This window comes from Larimichthys crocea, chromosome XXII (assembly GCF_000972845.2).
Source record: "Larimichthys crocea isolate SSNF chromosome XXII, L_crocea_2.0, whole genome shotgun sequence".
Classification (NCBI taxonomy): Eukaryota; Metazoa; Chordata; class Actinopteri; family Sciaenidae; genus Larimichthys; species Larimichthys crocea.
In genome coordinates, this window is record NC_040032.1 from 12,061,903 (window position 1) to 12,079,929 (window position 18,027).

Genomic DNA, 18,027 nt, shown 5'->3' on the forward strand with positions numbered 1-18,027 from the left:
ATCAGATTTTTACCACCTTCACCTCAGAGGTCTCTCATCTTGAGAAATGATAGCTCCTGGTATGTTTCTCCTTACAAAGCAATGTTATCACCGTGTGATAAAATCTGTTACTTCAGATGCAAGTCATCAATCACGCCTAAAATGTTTTCACACTTTGAACCACATCAGTGCTCGACTTTGGTTGATTTATTCATTCTTTTATCTCCAATATCATTGTTTTTTTGGCAGGATCGTGTTTTGAGAGCGAGATGCAAATGATCAGCCATATTTTTTTACCACCTTGCAGGCGGTTCAGTGAAGATAAACACTATAATTAATGTTTGTCTGTGTTGTAACCCATCATTTATGCTCCATCATAAAATGACACTGTAATATGCAAATCCATTGCATTATGGATCCTTAGCTATATTTTACTTTAAAAAAAAAAGGCACAAAAATATTAAATTATTAATTTATTAAATATCTTACAGATCAGCTGATTTCAATGAATATTTTTGTGATGCTCTCTTTGTCACTCTTGTCTGCTCTGGTGGTGAAACGAGCATATACTCAACTAAATCACTTTATCTTTCTATTCTTCTAGAATCTCCATCATCTCATAGTTCTGGAGAACTTCTCCTAGAGTGCAGTTGTTTACGGAAAAATCACCACGCTATCGCAGCTTTTACCTCTTTGTCTAAAGATAACCATATATGTTACCAAGAATTTTGGACCAGTTGAGACTTCCTACTCCGAGGAGCTTTATAAAAGGAGGCTTTCCTTTCCTTGAAGAGACATTAAAGAAGACCCTGTTATATTGCAGAGCCACCTTGCTGTTCTTGTTGGGACAGGAGCACTCATTTAATTATCAGGTGGTCCCCACACTGCAGCTTCTGCATACAGCTGCACATCTCAAAGACAGAGTGACTCCTGCCTGTCAAACATGAAGACGTTCTGGCTGAGTCTGATGACTCTTATGATGCTTTGCAGGACGCCTACTGCGGCCTTGCCTCTCCGGACCTCAGATCGACCTCCACAATCCAATCTTGGACTACCTGAAGCTGACCAGGAGTTTGCAGAGGTATTTACAAATTTATATATTTGATATGAGCTCTGTAAGAAAGGAAAGACGGAAAAAAAAACAGCTAGATTTACAGGTCTCTGTGCTGCGATTGTCTTGTCTGGACATCTTTATAGTCCCAGTATCATGACCTGTGTGGAGCTTTGCTCATGCGTGGTTGTTATTTGTTAAATTACATTATTATTATTGTATAACAACAGCTAGGTCAGAATTCACAATTTACAGTCACTTCACATTTTCCTTGCTTTGCACAAATCAACACTGCCAATTTGCTGTATATACCTCTGTACAATATATTATATATATTATATATTTACTGTTGCTATTTTCATATTTTATTATGTATAGTTTGCTCTTAATATTTTTAATTTCATGTTGTCTATTGCCACTGTGTGTAATGCTGCTGCTGCACTGTAATTTCCCAGCTTGGGATAAATAAAGTCTATCTATCTATCTATCTATCTATCTATCTATCTATCTATCTATCTATCTATCTATCTATCTATCTATCTATCTATCTATCTATCTATCTATCTATCTATCTATCTATCTATCTATCTATCTATCTATCTATCTGATAATACCTGTGCTTATGTTTCCAGAAGCCACAGGTCCACACATTTTTTGCAACGTAAAATTGTATTGAATTGTTTATTTTGTGATATATTATAAGACAACTTTATCTGTGGCTTGATACATAGACAAATCTTTTGCCTAGAAAACAAACGTTTTAAATTGTGCAACACGTTACTTATTAATTCAAATGTGACTTAATGAATAAATCTCTCTGTACTGCAGAGCTCTCCAGTGACGAGTTCTTAACGTTTTCTGTGGTGGTTTTTCATTTCAGTCTAATTATATAACAATTAAAGAGTTTAATCATTTTGTTTGTTTTTAAAGCACGCCTTTGATTTCTTATAATGATGCGATAACAGAAAATGTCTTGATATAATAACTTAATTAGATTATTAATTTCTGCCGGTGAAACTGAAGTCAAAACGCGATGCGCTGATAAAGATTCTTTACGAGCTCTTCTTGAACGCGTGCCACTGAAATCCAGAGATAATGACAATAAAAATATGTGAGCCACCACAGCCACACACAGAGTGTGGAGTGTAAATGTACGCTGTATTTCTAAATGATATTTCAAAGGCTCCTCCACACCGGCAGGAATTTAATTATGCTGCTGCTGGAACACAGTAGCATCAGCTATCAAAGACTGTCAAGTAATAAATAATGATATTTTATGTCTCCATAAAATATGATCCATTTCCACCAAAATCAGCAAAATAGTTAGCATTAAACACTCTTTCAGACTCAGAGCCTGAAGTTTCTTTCAAGGCGTATGGAGCACAAATGACAGGGGCGCCGTCCACCAGTAACATCTGTTATTTTATGGTAGAAAAGTAGAACGTGGCTTCAAGAATCTAATTACAAAACATTGTTTTTTGTGACCTTTTTTCATGCTTGAGAACCCGTCTCAGACAATTAGCTCTCACATTATAAGGGTGTTAGAGTCAATGGATGCATTTGACCACAGAGATTAGAGTACACATTTTCACAAAGCTTCAGTAATCCTGTGAGTCAGAGGCGACAGTGTCTTCAGACTTTGTGTGGTTGTTGCTGATACCTACAATTACACGAGTACGGCAACAGCAACGTTTCTGCACCGTGCTATTATTAAAGGTTTGAGAAAATGTATGGAATGTTTACTGTAAAGACTGTAAGGCAACGCAGGTTTATTTTTAAGCGCCTATCAACACCAAGTGCTTCTCTTCAGACATGAAAGACAAGTGCCAGCGTCGGCGGGACAAGCAGTAGTATAATGTATGATATATAATATGATGTATAAATGTATGTGCAACATAAAACTTCTGCTTCTCCATGTCTGAGCAGCTTCAGAGGGACCTGTAAAGACATGATGTTAAAATATATGTCTGAGTCCATGACTACACCAATGATCTCTTGGTTTGGTTGGAGGTGGTCTTTAACATGAGTGGTTCAACGTTTGTTTTATTCTACAGCTCACGTGACGTTGTGCGAGTTCTCCTCCCACACAGTGTTTGCTTGTGTCAGCATGTGTTTTTTTTTATTTTTGACCCCTCCAAGCAAAGAAAGAAGACACCATCAAATAACAAACATGTCTATCTCAGAATGTATTCATTACCTTTTAGTCGACTGCACTGACTGAGTTATCTTCCTCAGGAATATCTACAGCACTTCTATGGCTACAGGTCCAAGTCAGAGCGAAAGAAGAGGTCTGCAGACGCAGATGTAGATGGTGACTGGAATACTGAACTCTGCGAAAAGGTCCAGGAGATGCAGCGCTTCTTTGGTTTGCCTCCGAGTGGAGAGCTGACCAAAGAGACTCTGGCAGTTATGAAGAGGCCTCGCTGTGGTCTGTCTGACGTGGAAAGATTTGGAGACACGATCCGCTGGAAGAAGAACACCCTCAGCTACAGGTTAGGAGTTAGAAGGCCGTCAGGCTTAATCACAGACTGCAACAATGAAGAACCTGCCGTCACCACTTTGGTGGGTACTTGAGTATGTCAGCATGTCAAGTTTTGCAGGTATTTGGGATGGCAGTGCATACTATAGTTGTTGACAAGCTTTCAAGGCAATCTATCAATTAGGTACTGAGATACTTCAGTCTGGACCACATTGGTGGACTTAGAGGACAGACAGTGCCATCCATAGATTCAGAAAATTAAAAGATTATTCCAGTGAAAGCTAAAAAAAACATGAAATGTAACGAATAAGTAAAGATGAATCAACTTAAGCAGTAAAATCTGATGCTTGTTCCTCAGGATCTCTGGCTACAATACCTCCATCCCAGCATCAAAGGTTCGAAAAATCTTCAGAGCGGCATGGAAGATCTGGTCCAACGTTACACCGCTTAAATTTCGAAAGCGGAACAGGAAAGAGGCTGACATCGTCATTTCCTTCAAGAATGGCGGTGAGCTCTAAAGAGACCAGATCTCCTCAGTCCTAACACTGACACATAGAATAAAGCATTATTAAATATAACTTTTAAACGAGTAATACCCGTTTGTTGCAGATCATAAGGACGGCGCTCCTTTTGATGGTAAAGGAGGAGTCCTGGCTCATGCCTTTCTGCCTGGGCATGGTATCGGTGGAGACGTGCACTTTGATGCTGAAGAAGACTGGACCTTCAATTCTACTGGTAGTAAGTTACAAAAAAAGAAAACAACACTTAACAGTTAAGCCATGCCTGATGTTTATTAGAAATATTTTGTGCATCTATGCACCCTTTCCGTGCCATGAAGCCCTCATCAGGCTCGCGTTTCCGCTGTAGGTTTCAACCTTTTTACCGTAACAGTCCATGAATTCGGCCATGCACTCGGCCTGCCGCACTCATCTGACCCCGGAGCTATCATGTACCCAACATACAACTTTGCCCCCAGTTTTGACCTGCAGCTCTCCTTCCGCGATGTCAAAGATGTCCAACACTTGTATGGTGAGTTAAGCTGGATTCCTTTCTAAAGAACTTTGTTTGCCTCACAAAAACTACAACTCAGAGTTAAAACACTGTCACATGGTGATAGTTTTGCAATCAAACAGTAAATTCTTGTTTTTGTTCCCACAGCAGTAAGTGTGAGTAATCAGCCCCAAAGCTAAAAGCCACAACGTCCTCTTTCTACAGCAAAGATGAACAATGACCAGCGTCAGAGCTTTAATTTCAAACGTAAATTTCCAATGTCATATTTTGCCTTTTTTCTTTTGGGAGGGGGGGGGCAGAAATGTTCTTTTCTTCTTTAGTTCTTTTAGCTTGTTAGGATTTGTATCATTGCATGCTGCTGAGATGAAGAAATTTACACAATACAGTTTATCAGATGAGAATTTTGAATGTAAGTCACATACATATAGTCCACATAGTGTTTTAGCTGACATACGCAGCTCATTTGGAAGAAAATGTCGTGGCAGAAAGCATCCAAATAGAAGAGAAGAGTTTCATGTGAATGAGGCACTAAAACTTCTGTTGCCTGCAGGTATCAGTCCCAATTTTGATTCCCTCTTCTCAAAAAAACCTCCTCCAAGAACGCCTGAGAAATGTGATCCAGACTTGTCCTTTGATGCTGTAACAGAATTACAACAGGAAACCCTGTTTTTCAAAGACAGGTATGTAACCTGTCCCATTACCTGAATGTCTTCATCATAAAACGTGGACAGACAGACTTATTTCCCCACCTTGGTTTACTGGACAAAAACAATTTTCTGCCTTTTCAGATTTCTGTGGCGCAAACATCCTCACTTTGAAGAAACGAGAATCACCCTGATAAGCAGTCTGTGGCCAGAGAATGTGCCTGCAAACATGGATGCTGCCTATGAGAATGTGGAGAGGAATTTGATTGTGTTTTTCAAAGGTAATACTCATTAATGGTGCACTAAACACTCTAATTTCTAATAGAAATATTAGTTATACCTGGATATCTAATGATATAAAATATACTGGAAATACGAGACAGTCGTCTTTTTTGCTTCAGATCATCAATACTGGCTGCTGAGGCAGTTACAAATCCAGGAGGGTTTTCCAAAAAACATCTCCAGCTTGGGCTTTCCCTCCAGAATACGATCTGTAGATGCTGCCCTTCACTTCAGAAATGAGCGATACACCGTGTTCTTCACCGGCCACGAGTGTTGGAGGTATTTTTAAAGTCCTGCAGCAAAGTTGTGTTTTTGATCTATGTGAATAAAACCAACCTGACTTGTCTTGACCACTTCCTCAGGTGTGTTGTTGCAATGACAACTTGCAAATATCCTGCATGCTATTTCTCATCCAGTGTTGGTTTCCGGCTTGTTAATCAGGACGACTTTGCGTAAAGTTCTTAGACACTGTCTCTGTGTTTTCCTGCTCACAGATTACATATTAAACCACAAAGCTCAACCTTGTTTTCTTTGTGTATGATATCCAGGTATAATGAGCGGGAGGAGATGATGGAGGGACCACCAACACTTATAGAGAAGCAGTGGCCGGGGATTCCAACTCCAATAGATGCAGCTGTCTTCTATGATGGTAGTTACGTCACCATTCATCAACATTTTTAATTAAATTATTTAAATAAAAACCAATCCAATGCATTTCACATTGACACAAGTTGGTTTTCTTCATCTTCAACACAAATTAATGAGCCAGATTGCATAAAGTCGGAAAAAACAGGATCATGTAACATGGAACCAGCCAATAGGAACCTCTTTGTTTGCAAAGAAAAAGAGAAAATGATTGCAGCTTACAATTAGCTCCATGCAATAACAAAGGCATACATGAAGAGCAAATGATAAATTGATGTTGATGAGAAGAAGACAACTACAGATCCAGAATCAGATGGAATAAAAACCTGACTTCAAAAACTCTTCACATACTGTAGCTCCTTGATTACCTGATACCTTCAGTGTCACTCTGATAATATTCATACTACGCATCACTATAATGAATCTTCACTCCCGACAGGATCCGTGCACTTCTTCAAGGGAAACATCTACTACAAGTTTGACTCCAACTCCAAACATGTCGTGTCCACCGGCACTACTAACGAACTGTTGGAATGCAAGCAGGCCGACAATGAAATCTGAAACGAGAGGAGATAATTGAAGTGTTACAAAACCGAACTGTGTATTGAGCAATAACCACAATGTACGTAGTACTAAATCAAGTAATTCTGAATAACCAAGGGAAGTGGTTAAAAGTGTTTAATCAGTGTTTAATACAATGATGAAATAATGGCATTTGTACCTTGTATCAAAGTACAGTTTTTTTCCAGATGATGTTTTATTCTCTTTGTGTTAATAGGATGAGGGTTAAATACTATGAAGTGTGTTCTGTTTAAATGTTGCTACCAGATGTGTGTGTGTTTGTGTGTGTGTGTTTTAAGATTTAAAATATCTTCACATGTAATGCATGATATCTACATTTCTTACAAATATACTGAAATGTTTTTTTTTAATGGTTTGCATCAATGTGACACTGTGATTTATTGATTTATTGCTCATTGAGCGGTTGGAGCGGGGTTTATATTTCTCATGATTAAAACAAAGTTATTGTTTCTGTTTTATTGCAACACGTTATTTCTGCATTCGCTGGTGTTGATCAATTTACTACTGAATTTACAGAACATTGCACCAGATATGTGACCAAAATGTTGATGCTCAAAGTTCTTGTAGATTATTGCAGATGTATTTGGGTGGGGGGATATGGTGGTGCAGTGGTTAGTACTGTCACGTTACAGCAGATTTCTGGTTCGAACACCGGCTGGGAACTTTCTGTGTAATGTCAGCTGGGATCGGCTCCAGCCCCCAAAACCCTGATAAAGATAAACGGTAACTGGGCAAGATTAAAGAAAATGGGTGAATGGATATTTCGATGGAAAATAACCACCTGCAGGTGGCACATCTCGATAAATTTTCAGATTCAGACTTTATTACAATTCACCAAATCTACCACATCTATCATGTGCATGTCTATTACTGGAAAATTAATTTATAGGATACCCCAACTAGGAATAGAGTATATTTTCCCAGGAAAGAAATGCAACTGAAAAATTGAATCTGCAAGTGAATTTAAAAACACATAATAGTAGAAATAATTTAGTAGTAGTAGTAGTAGTAGTAATTATTTGGCAGATTCAACAGATTGTTTTAATCTTTTTTTCCCAAACACCGTCTGTTACGTGTAACAATCCTAAATACGTCATGCCACCACAATTACAGCGTCTTGTTTTGGGAAACTTTTTTAACTGGATGAGCAATCAAAGCCAAACTTCCTCTTTTATACATAAAAGGACAAATGAGTCACTGATTCAGCAACGTAGTAGCTAAACACCGCCTTGTCCTCAGCCTATAAAGCAGCTGCCTGCAGCACAGAGAGCATGAAACAGAAGAAGAAGAAGCAGAAAGCAAACTTGCATTCAACGAAACATGAAGACTTTTGATCTGTGCGTTCTACTAAGCCTGGCAGTCGCAGTTCACTGCGTGCCGATACCGCAGGCTTCTCAGCAAGATGAAGAATTTGCAGAGGTATGTATGCTTGCTTTTCTTTTTATGCATGTATTCTCACTATTCTGTATTAAAGTGCATGTGAAAACATGGAAATACATGCATTCTAAGAATTTGGAAAAAGTACCTTAACATCTGCTGTAAAGAACTCCCTCCATATCAACAAACGCTTTTTCCTACATGTATGTTACATACAGCTGACTCGTGTTTAATTATTCAACCCGTCTTCTGTCTTGCAGAGCTACCTGAAGAAATTCTACAACCTAACAGAGGAGACTGGCCCAACTGGCAGACAGGGGATCCGCCCGGTCGTGGAGAAACTGATTGAGATGCAGAGATTCTTCCGCCTGAATGAAACCGGGACGCTGGATGCTGACACCATGGCTGTGATGAAGAAGGCTCGTTGTGGCGTTCCAGACATTAAGGTTGCCAGTTACTCCATATTTGGAAGTGACTACAAGTGGGACAAAAACAGCCTCACCTACAGGTGAATAATCAGAAGACACAATATGTGAGAGAATCTTACTCTAGGCTTTGAATGGAGTTACTGAAGTCTATGTTTCTGTGCTACAGGATAGAGAACTACACACCTGATATGTCTGCGTCAGAGGTAGATGACTCCATAAACAGAGCTCTGCAGGTTTGGGCCAAGGTCACTCCTCTGAGATTCACCAGAATCTACGATGGCACTGCTGATATCATGATCTCCTTTGGAAGCCGAGGTGAGTACAGAAGAACTTTCCCTTTGTGTCTCCCTATGCTCAGTTTATTGGTTGTGAGAACTTTGTTGTTCTTTTGATTTACACAAATACAGTTAATTGCTTGTAGCTCATGAATCAATATGTTCTTGCCAACAGAACACGGTGATTATTACCCCTTCGATGGCCCTGGTAATACTCTTGCCCATGCCTTCCCCCCAGCCCCTGGCATTGGAGGAGATGCTCATTTTGATGAGGATGAGGACTTCACTTTCCGCTCAAATAACGGTAAGTTTGAGCTCCACAAAGTGTTTTTTATTTACTAACTAATCTAATCTGTGTATGTTTCAATGTGGTATATGCTGATCATCGAGTGGAGTTGAAACTGAGCTGTAATCTGTGTTTTCTGCTGTAGGCTACGTCCTCTTCCTGGTGGCTGCCCATGAGTTTGGTCACTCCCTGGGCTTGTCTCACTCTGATGATCCTGGTGCTCTCATGTACCCTGTGTACTCATACGGAAACCCTGACACCTTTGTTCTGCCCCGGGATGATGTCAACGGCATCCAGTCTCTCTATGGTTCGTATCAATGCCTTTTTTTTGCACAAAACAGCACTTGACCAAAATATTGCAACAAAAAAAAAGATGATGTTGCACAACATTGTTGCAATGAGTTGCTGATTTTATTTTATGTCCAGGTCCAAACCCTGACGTGGATACAGTTCAGCCTGGACCTACACCCCCCACCACCCCTGATGCCTGTGATTCAACACTGGTTTTGGATGCTGTTGCCAGCCTACGTGGAGAAATGCTCTTCTTCAAGGACAGGTATTTTGATTATAAATATGATTGTTATTAAGAGTGTTCACAGTGTTATTCACATCAACAGCTGACCTATAAACTAATTTTTGTTCTTGTGCGTTCTCAGCTTCTTCTGGCGTAGCTACCCTCAGAGCAACACACCTCAGCAAAGTCTCATCACAAACTTCTGGCCCGGTGCTCCCACCGACATCGATGCTGCTTATGAAAGCCAAGAATCAGACAGTGTCTTACTCTTCAAAGGTATTGTATTTGTTCTCTGGATCTATCTTAAGCTCCTAATCTGACACAGTTTTCAAGACAACATTATCTTCCTTTACATGCATATAGTAAAAAATATTTTCCTTTAATCACTATACAGGTCAGAGAGTGTGGGCTTTCAGTGGCTATGATCTTGTAAGTGGATATCCCAAATCAATTTCCAGTTTTGGTCTGCCTGAAAGTGTAAAGAAAATCGATGCAGCACTTTATGATGTGGACTCTCGCAAGACTCTGTTCTTTGTCGGCAACGAATACTACAGGTATGTCCAGATAACTTGATGTGTGGGTAATTCATTCCTGTGATCCATGTTTCGTCGAATGCAAACTTGCTTTCTGTCCGGTAGGCAGCTGTTATACAGGCCGAGGAATGGGTGTGTTTTGACAGTTACATGAACAAGTGACTATTTTCTTTTTTAATAATTTCTGACAATTTTTTTTTCTTTATGGAAAAACACCAAAATGTGCTTTGATTGCTCATCCAGCAAAAAAAAAAAAAAAAAATGTGTCATCATGTCGACATGACGTATTTAGGATTGTTACATGACAAAGTGTCTGGGAAATATTTTATGATATAAAAATTAAAACAGTCTCGTGAATCTGCAAAGTATTACTACTGAAGTACTTTTACAAGTACATGTTTTCAGACTCACTTGCAGATTTTGTGTCTTTTTTCTTTTTCTTTGTGATAACCAATTTTCAGTTACATTTAAATAGATTATAACTCTTTTCTGTTCTCTCTCTGCTTGTGTCCTATAAATTCCTTAACTGTACAGTAATAGACATGCACAGATGAGGGGGTACTTTCAGACGTTTTTTTCCTTGAAGAACAAATTTCATTATTGTGATCCATAAACTACACCATTATCTTCAGTTCAGGGCTTTGTTAGTACATGCATTCATTTCTTGCAAGCAAAGAGGTTCCCATTGCTGGTTCATCTCAACCTGATTCTTATTTGATTTGACCTGGCTCACTACTTTCTGTTGGAGTTTTTGTTTAATTCAGTGAAAGGAAGTTGTTAAAATGCTTTGTGTTACGTATTTAAAAGGTGATGTAACTACTACATAGAAGCCGCTGCATCTCTTGGAAGTTGGAATCCCGGCCACTGCTGCTGTATAAGTGTTGGTGTCCCCTCCATCACTTCGATGCCATTGTACCTGGAGAAAACATAACAGAGCTTTTGTCTCAATGTTTTCCTGCTCATTGTGTGGAGAAATTGCTAAGTCAAAGGTCAATGGTGAGGTCAGGAGTTCAGAAAGTGTTCAGGAGCCTCTGATGTCTTATGCTGTATTATTTATTGACGTTTGATCAAGGAGAATTAGAGACACTCTCAAAGTTCCATCAAGAAGTGCCTGAGTCGGTCTCACATTCTGCCCAACTCATCCTGGTGGATTGACTTTAAACCCCCTAAGATAACACCCAAAAATACTACAACCGCCCGAATTAGTCAAAGAGAATGTCTTTACCCATGGAGTGTTTATTGGTCAGCGTATTCTAGTCTGGAGACAAGATGTCTGTTTACGCAGATTGGACCGTCAACAAGCAAGCGATCTATTATGACTAAGCAACAGGTTCTCGACCCCCGGCCACCACAGTGTTGAGATAGGTGGCACCCAGTCAAAGACAAACAATTAATACTGCCGAGGACCGCAAGGCTCACACGTGGACCTCGTGTACCTCAGGATAGAAAATTCTAATGTGTCTAATGAGTGGTCTAATCACATCAACAAAATCAACCTGATTCATACGCCAAAACCAACATTGGATGAAAAATAGCAAAGCCAAGCGACATTGCATAGGAAATGTGTAATTTGGCATGACATCAGCACCACCTGCGTAAGAGGTTGAGACAAGTTTTATTCATATAACCCACATCTACTGAAAAACAACAAAAAATAACCCAAACTTCCCATTCCCAAACTGGAGACTTCATCGTGCATCTTTGCTTTAGAAAGAGGATGTTGTGGTTATTGGACTGGCTGGTTAACTCCCTCTTACTTCTCTGTTTGATTGTCTGCATCCGGATCACCCAACCTAACTGACCGTAAAGGAATCCCTGTTTGGTTTCAGTTTTCAACAGTGAATAACAATGCAAAGCAATTACTAACTTTTTAAAAAAAATCAAAACAATAAGCCAGTTGAACGAATCACCATACAGGTGTTGGACAGCGTTGACGTGTTGGAGTGGAATATTAACAGCCTTTTGACTGATGTGAAATAAAGTGGCTTGCAATACACAGTAAGACAACGACAAACAAAATGAGGGTTGTGATGGGTACGACAGCGGGGTTGGCTCCAGACCCCCAGGAGCTTGCTTTTATCATGTTTAGAGTTAGATATTGGGTGTCGTGCATCCATATGTGGACACCTTTTTCTTTTGCAGACCCCTTACCCACAAAACCGGAGGACAGAGGTTGAGTGGGCTTTGTGTTGATTTTCCAGAGTAGTCAACGACACCCGAGGACAGGAGGAACACTTTTTGCCATTTAGAACAGACTCATTCACCTTTTGCTTACTTATTTTATGATGGATTAAAAGGCAAGCATTTATAAGTCCTACTATGGCGTGTAAAACCCCCCAAAAACCAAACTGTAGAATCACCTATGTGTGAGTTGCCAATTAGCGCCCATGCGATAACAAGTCGGCATACACAAAACGAAGATAATAAAAAATGGTGCAATTTTATGATCACAGGAATGAATTTATACGCACTTCTTCAAGGGAAACACAAAAATTTGACTCCGCTGCCAAACATGTATCTCCACAGCTCGGCTATCGACCTGTTGGAATGCGAGAAGGAACGTAAGAACTGAAGGACAAACTGAAAAATGAATTAATACCAAGAGAAAATAGTACAACTGGATTCTGCAAGTGAATCATCAACAATATAAACATCTTCTTTTGGGATTTCTTTTATTTTTTCTTGATGAGCAATCAGAGCCAAACGCCTTTATTTTACTAAGAAGCAATTTTGTCAGAATTTTATGCAGAAAACTTGTGATTGAGTCAAACACATAGCTGTACGGAAGAACGTCTTGGTCCCAAGATGGTACTCAAACATGTCCGATCCACTGTAGATGTAAGCATAACTTGCAGGACAGAAGCTCACTGTTAGTTTTTGTTGCAGACTTTTTTACTTTACAATCATCTTGACTACCCACCTTTGTACTGGAAAGCTGCGGTCACCCTGCCGGTCATGCCGGAGAAGGTGTCGTGCACCAGCTTGGGGAATCCCTGGTCCATCATCTTTTTGGCTTCATCATAACTGAAGAAACACAGACAGTAATTAGACTGATTCATCGTCTTGTCATTATCTGACTTAAATCAGTCATCTGAATTACTGTCATTTGACATCAAGTTATCTGGACATACCTGTAGTATTCGTTGCCGACAAAGAACAGAGTCTTGCGAGAGTCCACATCATAAAGTGCTGCATCGATTTTCTTTACACTTTCAGGCAGACCAAAACTGGAAATTGATTTGGGATATCCACTTACAAGATCATAGCCACTGAAAGCCCACACTCTCTGACCTGTATAGTGATTAGAAGAAAATACTTTTTACTATATGCATGTAAAGGAAGATAAGTTGTCAAGAAAACTCAGATTAGAAGCTTTAGATAGGATCAGAGAACAAATACAATACCTTTGAAGAGTAAGACACTGTCTGATTCTTGGCTTTCATAAGCAGCATCGATGTCGGTGGGAGCATCGGGCCAGTAGGCTGTGATGAGACTTTGTTCGGGTGTATCTCTCAGAGGGTGGGTACGCCAGATGAAGCTGAGAACACACAAGAACAAAAATGAGTCTATAAATCATACAAGAGAGATCACTGTTAATGGACTTCAGCTTTCAGATATTTTACAGTTACAATACCTGTCTTTGAAGAAGAGCTTTTCTCCTCGCAGGGTGGCGACGGCGTCCAGGACCAGTGTTGAATCACAGGCATCAGGGTTGTTAGGCGTAGATCCAGACTCAACTGGTTCCATGCCAGGACCTGGACGTGGAGGTTAAATAAAATCAGCAACTCATTACAACAAACTTGTGCAACAATTATCAAATATTGTGCAGGAATTTTTGTTCTATTTGTGAGCCAGCCAGTTAGTACGAACCATAGAGAGACTGAAGATTCTTCAGGTAGCTCTGCAAGACGGAAGAAGAGTTGAATAATTAAATACAAGAGACATTTAGGTACTTGATTTTTTCCTGTGCTTCTAACAGGATAACATTCACAATTCCTGCAGTTTTCACATGTACTTTAATACAAAATAGTGAGAATACATGCATAAAAAGAAAAGCAAGCATACATACCTCTGCAAACTGTTCATCTTCCTGAGAATCCTGCAGTATCGGCACGCAGTGAACTGCGACTGCAAGGCTTAGTAGAACGCACAGATCAAAAGTCTTCATGTTTCGCTGAATGCAAGTTTGCTTTCTGCTTCTTCTGTTTCATGCTCTCTGTGCTGCAGGCAGCTGTTATATAGGCTGAGGACAAGGCGGTGTTTAACAGCTATGTGTTTGACTCATTTTCTGCATAAATTCTGACAAATTGCTTCTTAGTAAAATAAAGGAAGTTTGGCTCTGATTGCTCATCAAGAAAAATAAAAGAAATCCCCAAAAGAAGATGTGTAATATTGTTGATGATTCACTTGCAGAATCAGTGTCTATTTTTCATTTGGTATTAATAAATTTTCAGTTGTCCTTCAGTTATCTACGTCCTTCTCGCATTCCAACAGGTCGATAGCAGAGCTGGTGGAGACTACATGTTTGGAGCTGGAGTTAAATTTTTAGTGTTTCCCTTGAAGAAGTGCGGAAATTCTGTATGTAACAGTAACTGTAACAGCTGCACAGAGAGCATGAAACAGAAGAAGCAGAAAGCAAACTTGCATTCAACGAAACATGAAGACTTTTGATCTGTGCGTTCTACTAAGCCTGGCAGTCGCAGTTCACTGCGTGCCGATACCGCAGGCTTCTCAGCAAGATGAAGAATTTGCAGAGGTATGTATGCTTGCTTTTCTTTTTATGCATGTATTCTCACGCAGGGAAAGCAAACTTGCATTCAGCGAACATGAAGACTTTTGATCTGTGCGTTCTACTAAGCCTGGCCAGTCGCAGTTCACTGCGTGCCGATACTGCAGGATTCTCAGGAAGATGAACAGTTTGCAGAGGTATGTGTTCTGCTTTTCTTTTTATGCATGTTTCTCACTATTTTGTATTAAATGCATGTGAAAAACTGCAGGAATTGTGAATGTTATCCTGTTAGAAGCACAGGAAAAAATCAAGTACCTAAATGTCTCTTGTATTTAATTATTTCAACTTCTTCCGTCTTGCAGAGCTACCTGAAGAATCTTCCGTCTCTCTATGTTCGTTACTAACTGGCTGGTATCATCACAATAGAACAAAAATTCCTGCACAAATGATAATTGTTGCACAAGTTTGTTGAATGAGTTGCTGTTTATTTAATCTCCACGTCCAGTCCTGGCATGGAACCAGTTGAGTCTGGATCTACGCCTAACAACCCTGATGCCTGTGATTCAACACTGGTCCTGGAGCCGTCGCCACCCTGCGAGGGAGAAATGCTCTTCTTCAAAGACAGGTTTGTAACTGTAAATATCTGAAAGCTGAAGTCCATTAAGAGTGTTCTCTCTTATATGATTTAGACTATATTTGTTTTTGTGTTCTCAGCTTCTATGCGTACCCACCCTCTTGAGAGATTACACCCCAAACAAAGTCTCATCACAGCCTACTGGCCATGCTCCCACCGACATCGATGCTGCTTATGAAAGCCAAGAATCAGACAGTGTCTTACTCTTCAAAGGTATTGTATTTGTTCTCGTTCTATCTAAAGCTCTAATCTAGTTTCTTGACAACCTTATCCACTTTACATGCATATAGTAAAAAGCATTTTCTTCTAATCACTATACAGGTCAGAGAGTGTGGGCTTTCAGTGGCTATGATCTTGTAAGTGGATATCCCAAATCAATTTCCAGTTTTGGTCTGCCTGAAAGTGTAAAGAAAATCGATGCAGCACTTCACGATGAGGAGTCTGGCAAGACTCTGTTCGCCGGCAACGAATACTACAGGTATGTCCAGATAACTTGATGTTAAATGACAGTATTCAGATGACTGATTTAAGTCGGATAATGACAAGATGATGAATCAGTCTAATTACTGTCTGTGTTTCTTCAGTTATGATGAAGCCAAAAAGACGATGGACCAGGGATTCCCCAAGCGGGTGCACAAGACCTTCTCCGGCATGACCGGCAGGGTGACCGCAGCTTTCCAGTACAAAGGTGAGTAACATTCAATGCATCATAGATTTGTCTAAGTCAAGATGATTGTAAAGTAAAAAAGTCTGCAACAAAAACTAACAGTGAGCTTCTGTCCTGCAGGTTATGCTTAATCTACAGTGGATGGACATGTGAGTACCATCTTGGGCCAAGACGTTCTTCCGTAGCTTCAGACGATACTTCTTGCTGCACCTGGTACTAGAACAGCAACTTATTTGTATTTTCAGCCATTGCAGCAGTTGTACTTTTGTCTAATTTTATTATGTCATACTTGTTATTTAATCTTTGCTTTTGACTTTTTTATAACTTTTTTTTTGTTGTTGTTGTTTTTTAAGAAGATTAACTGTTTAAGTTTGGAACGGTTACATGAATTCCTTTAGCATTGTTACATTGCCACATGTCTGTCCAGATTTGTACACCACTGTGACGCAACATGAATGTATGTATGCAAACGATGAAGGAAATAAAACTTATTTTTTTTATCATAGTATATTTTGTTGTTTTCTTAGTATAATAATAAAAGAAATGTCCCTCCTGAGTGTCTGTACATCCCAAACAAGGAATTCTAATAAAGAACAAAGCTGCCAGTACTTAGTTTCTAGGGGAAATTATTTACAGTATAAAATATGAGCGTCATATCTGTGTATGTCACCACCTTTTCTGAAGGTTTGGTGATGGTTGGTTTAATAAGAGAACCAATTAGCAGGAAACATTAAGTCAAAGCTCCATGTGTTTTCTTTGTGTATGATATCATATGCAATGAGCCAGCAGATGATAGAGGGACCAGACAACATTTATAGAGCAACAGTGGCCGGGGGAGATACAGCTGTCTTCTAATGTAGTTACAACGTGTGAAAGTTCACTCTTTACCTTGGGACAAATAATCTTAATCAGTTGTCATGGAGATGGCTTGATGTATTGTCATCATGGGGGTACAAATGGTAAAAAAAAACAACAACAAAAAACATATTATTATATATCTTCAGGTCTTTCACAATCAATGAAAAACTGTGTTGAAGTTGAAGCCAATGCAGAAGTACCAAAAACTGCAGTCTCCTCAAAACGTCCACTTGGCTGGTACAGAACAAGTCAATCACCAAAAGCCCCCAGACTAAAATGTTCCAACTTCACAGCAGAAATAAACAAACGGTTTCAACAGCCTGGTAGAGCTAATTTCACGACAACTGTAATGTAATCTCCAACCATTCATCATTATCTGTATCTGTGCAGCCTATCCCAGCTGACTTTGGGAGAGTTGGGGTATGTCATAGAAACATAGAGACAAACACCATCACATTCACACTACGGCACCAATCAAGCTAAAAAGTGGATGTCTTTCGACTGTGGGAGGAAGCAGCAGGATCCCGGAGAGAAACTCACGTGGAGAAGATGCAACTCCACACAGAAACCTTTTTGCTGTGAGGCGACAATTCTAACCACTAATACATTATAGGCTTAGAGTTATGCAGAATTAATGACATTGCCCGCTTTGATTGACGTGGGTGCCTTACAAGTGGCTTGTTTGAGTACCCAGGTGTCACTCAGCCAACCTCTGGTCCACATGCCCCCCCACGTCTTTGAAATTTTAAGGTGAATTGTTCGGTGGCAGAGGGGCCACACACTACTTCATCTCTCTATCTATCTTCATCTATTCTATCTATTATCTATCTATCTATCTATCTATCTATCTATCATCTATCTATCTATCATCTATCTATCTATCTATCTAATCTTCTATCTATCTATCTATTCTATCTATCTATCTATCTATCTTTTTATACTGTCTATGATCTCCCCTAGTGTTCACAGTTTCCATTTTTTCTGATTTTCAACAATGGAAAATTACACTACCGAACTGCCTTAAAACACTCACACTGCACTGCACTGAAACTA

The 18,027-nt window shown here is 39.6% G+C and overlaps 3 protein-coding genes across 5 annotated transcripts in view; 2 read left to right on the forward strand and 1 right to left on the reverse strand.

Moving 5' to 3' along the window:
* Positions 1 to 972: 972 nt before the first annotated feature.
* On the forward strand, positions 973 to 6,886 carry LOC109137321 (collagenase 3). Its single transcript, XM_027273926.1, has 10 exons — positions 973 to 1,060; positions 3,266 to 3,522; positions 3,868 to 4,016; positions 4,119 to 4,247; positions 4,377 to 4,538; positions 5,071 to 5,200; positions 5,309 to 5,445; positions 5,566 to 5,725; positions 5,995 to 6,095; positions 6,531 to 6,886. Exons 2-10 carry the CDS (start codon positions 3,380 to 3,382, stop codon positions 6,650 to 6,652), a joined length of 1,233 nt encoding a protein of 410 aa, XP_027129727.1. The 5' UTR covers positions 973 to 1,060; positions 3,266 to 3,379; the 3' UTR covers positions 6,653 to 6,886.
* A 1,064-nt stretch (positions 6,887 to 7,950) lies between these two features.
* The window catches only part of mmp13a (matrix metallopeptidase 13a), a 15,651-nt gene continuing 5,574 nt past the window's right edge, over positions 7,951 to 18,027 (forward strand). Inside the window, exons 1-9 of one of the 3 annotated variants that reach the window (XM_027273923.1) lie at positions 7,951 to 8,092; positions 8,311 to 8,558; positions 8,645 to 8,793; positions 8,929 to 9,057; positions 9,185 to 9,346; positions 9,466 to 9,595; positions 9,696 to 9,829; positions 9,948 to 10,107; positions 16,034 to 16,137. In XM_027273923.1, the coding sequence (XP_027129724.1) occupies positions 7,994 to 8,092; positions 8,311 to 8,558; positions 8,645 to 8,793; positions 8,929 to 9,057; positions 9,185 to 9,346; positions 9,466 to 9,595; positions 9,696 to 9,829; positions 9,948 to 10,107; positions 16,034 to 16,137 (1,315 nt within the window). In that variant the 5' untranslated portion in view covers positions 7,951 to 7,993. Of the gene's footprint in view, positions 8,093 to 8,310; positions 8,559 to 8,644; positions 8,794 to 8,928; positions 9,058 to 9,184; positions 9,347 to 9,465; positions 9,596 to 9,695; positions 9,830 to 9,947; positions 10,108 to 14,706; positions 14,843 to 16,033; positions 16,138 to 18,027 lie in introns of those variants that run through there. The other 2 variants (XM_027273924.1, XM_027273925.1) reach the window with 2 other exon arrangements.
* On the reverse strand, positions 12,618 to 14,303 carry LOC113744329 (stromelysin-2-like). Its single transcript, XM_027273384.1, has 7 exons — positions 14,156 to 14,303; positions 13,957 to 13,987; positions 13,721 to 13,841; positions 13,491 to 13,624; positions 13,218 to 13,377; positions 13,007 to 13,110; positions 12,618 to 12,625 (listed from the first exon to the last, which is right to left on the reverse strand). Exons 1-7 carry the CDS (start codon positions 14,252 to 14,254, stop codon positions 12,618 to 12,620), a joined length of 657 nt encoding a protein of 218 aa, XP_027129185.1. The 5' UTR covers positions 14,255 to 14,303.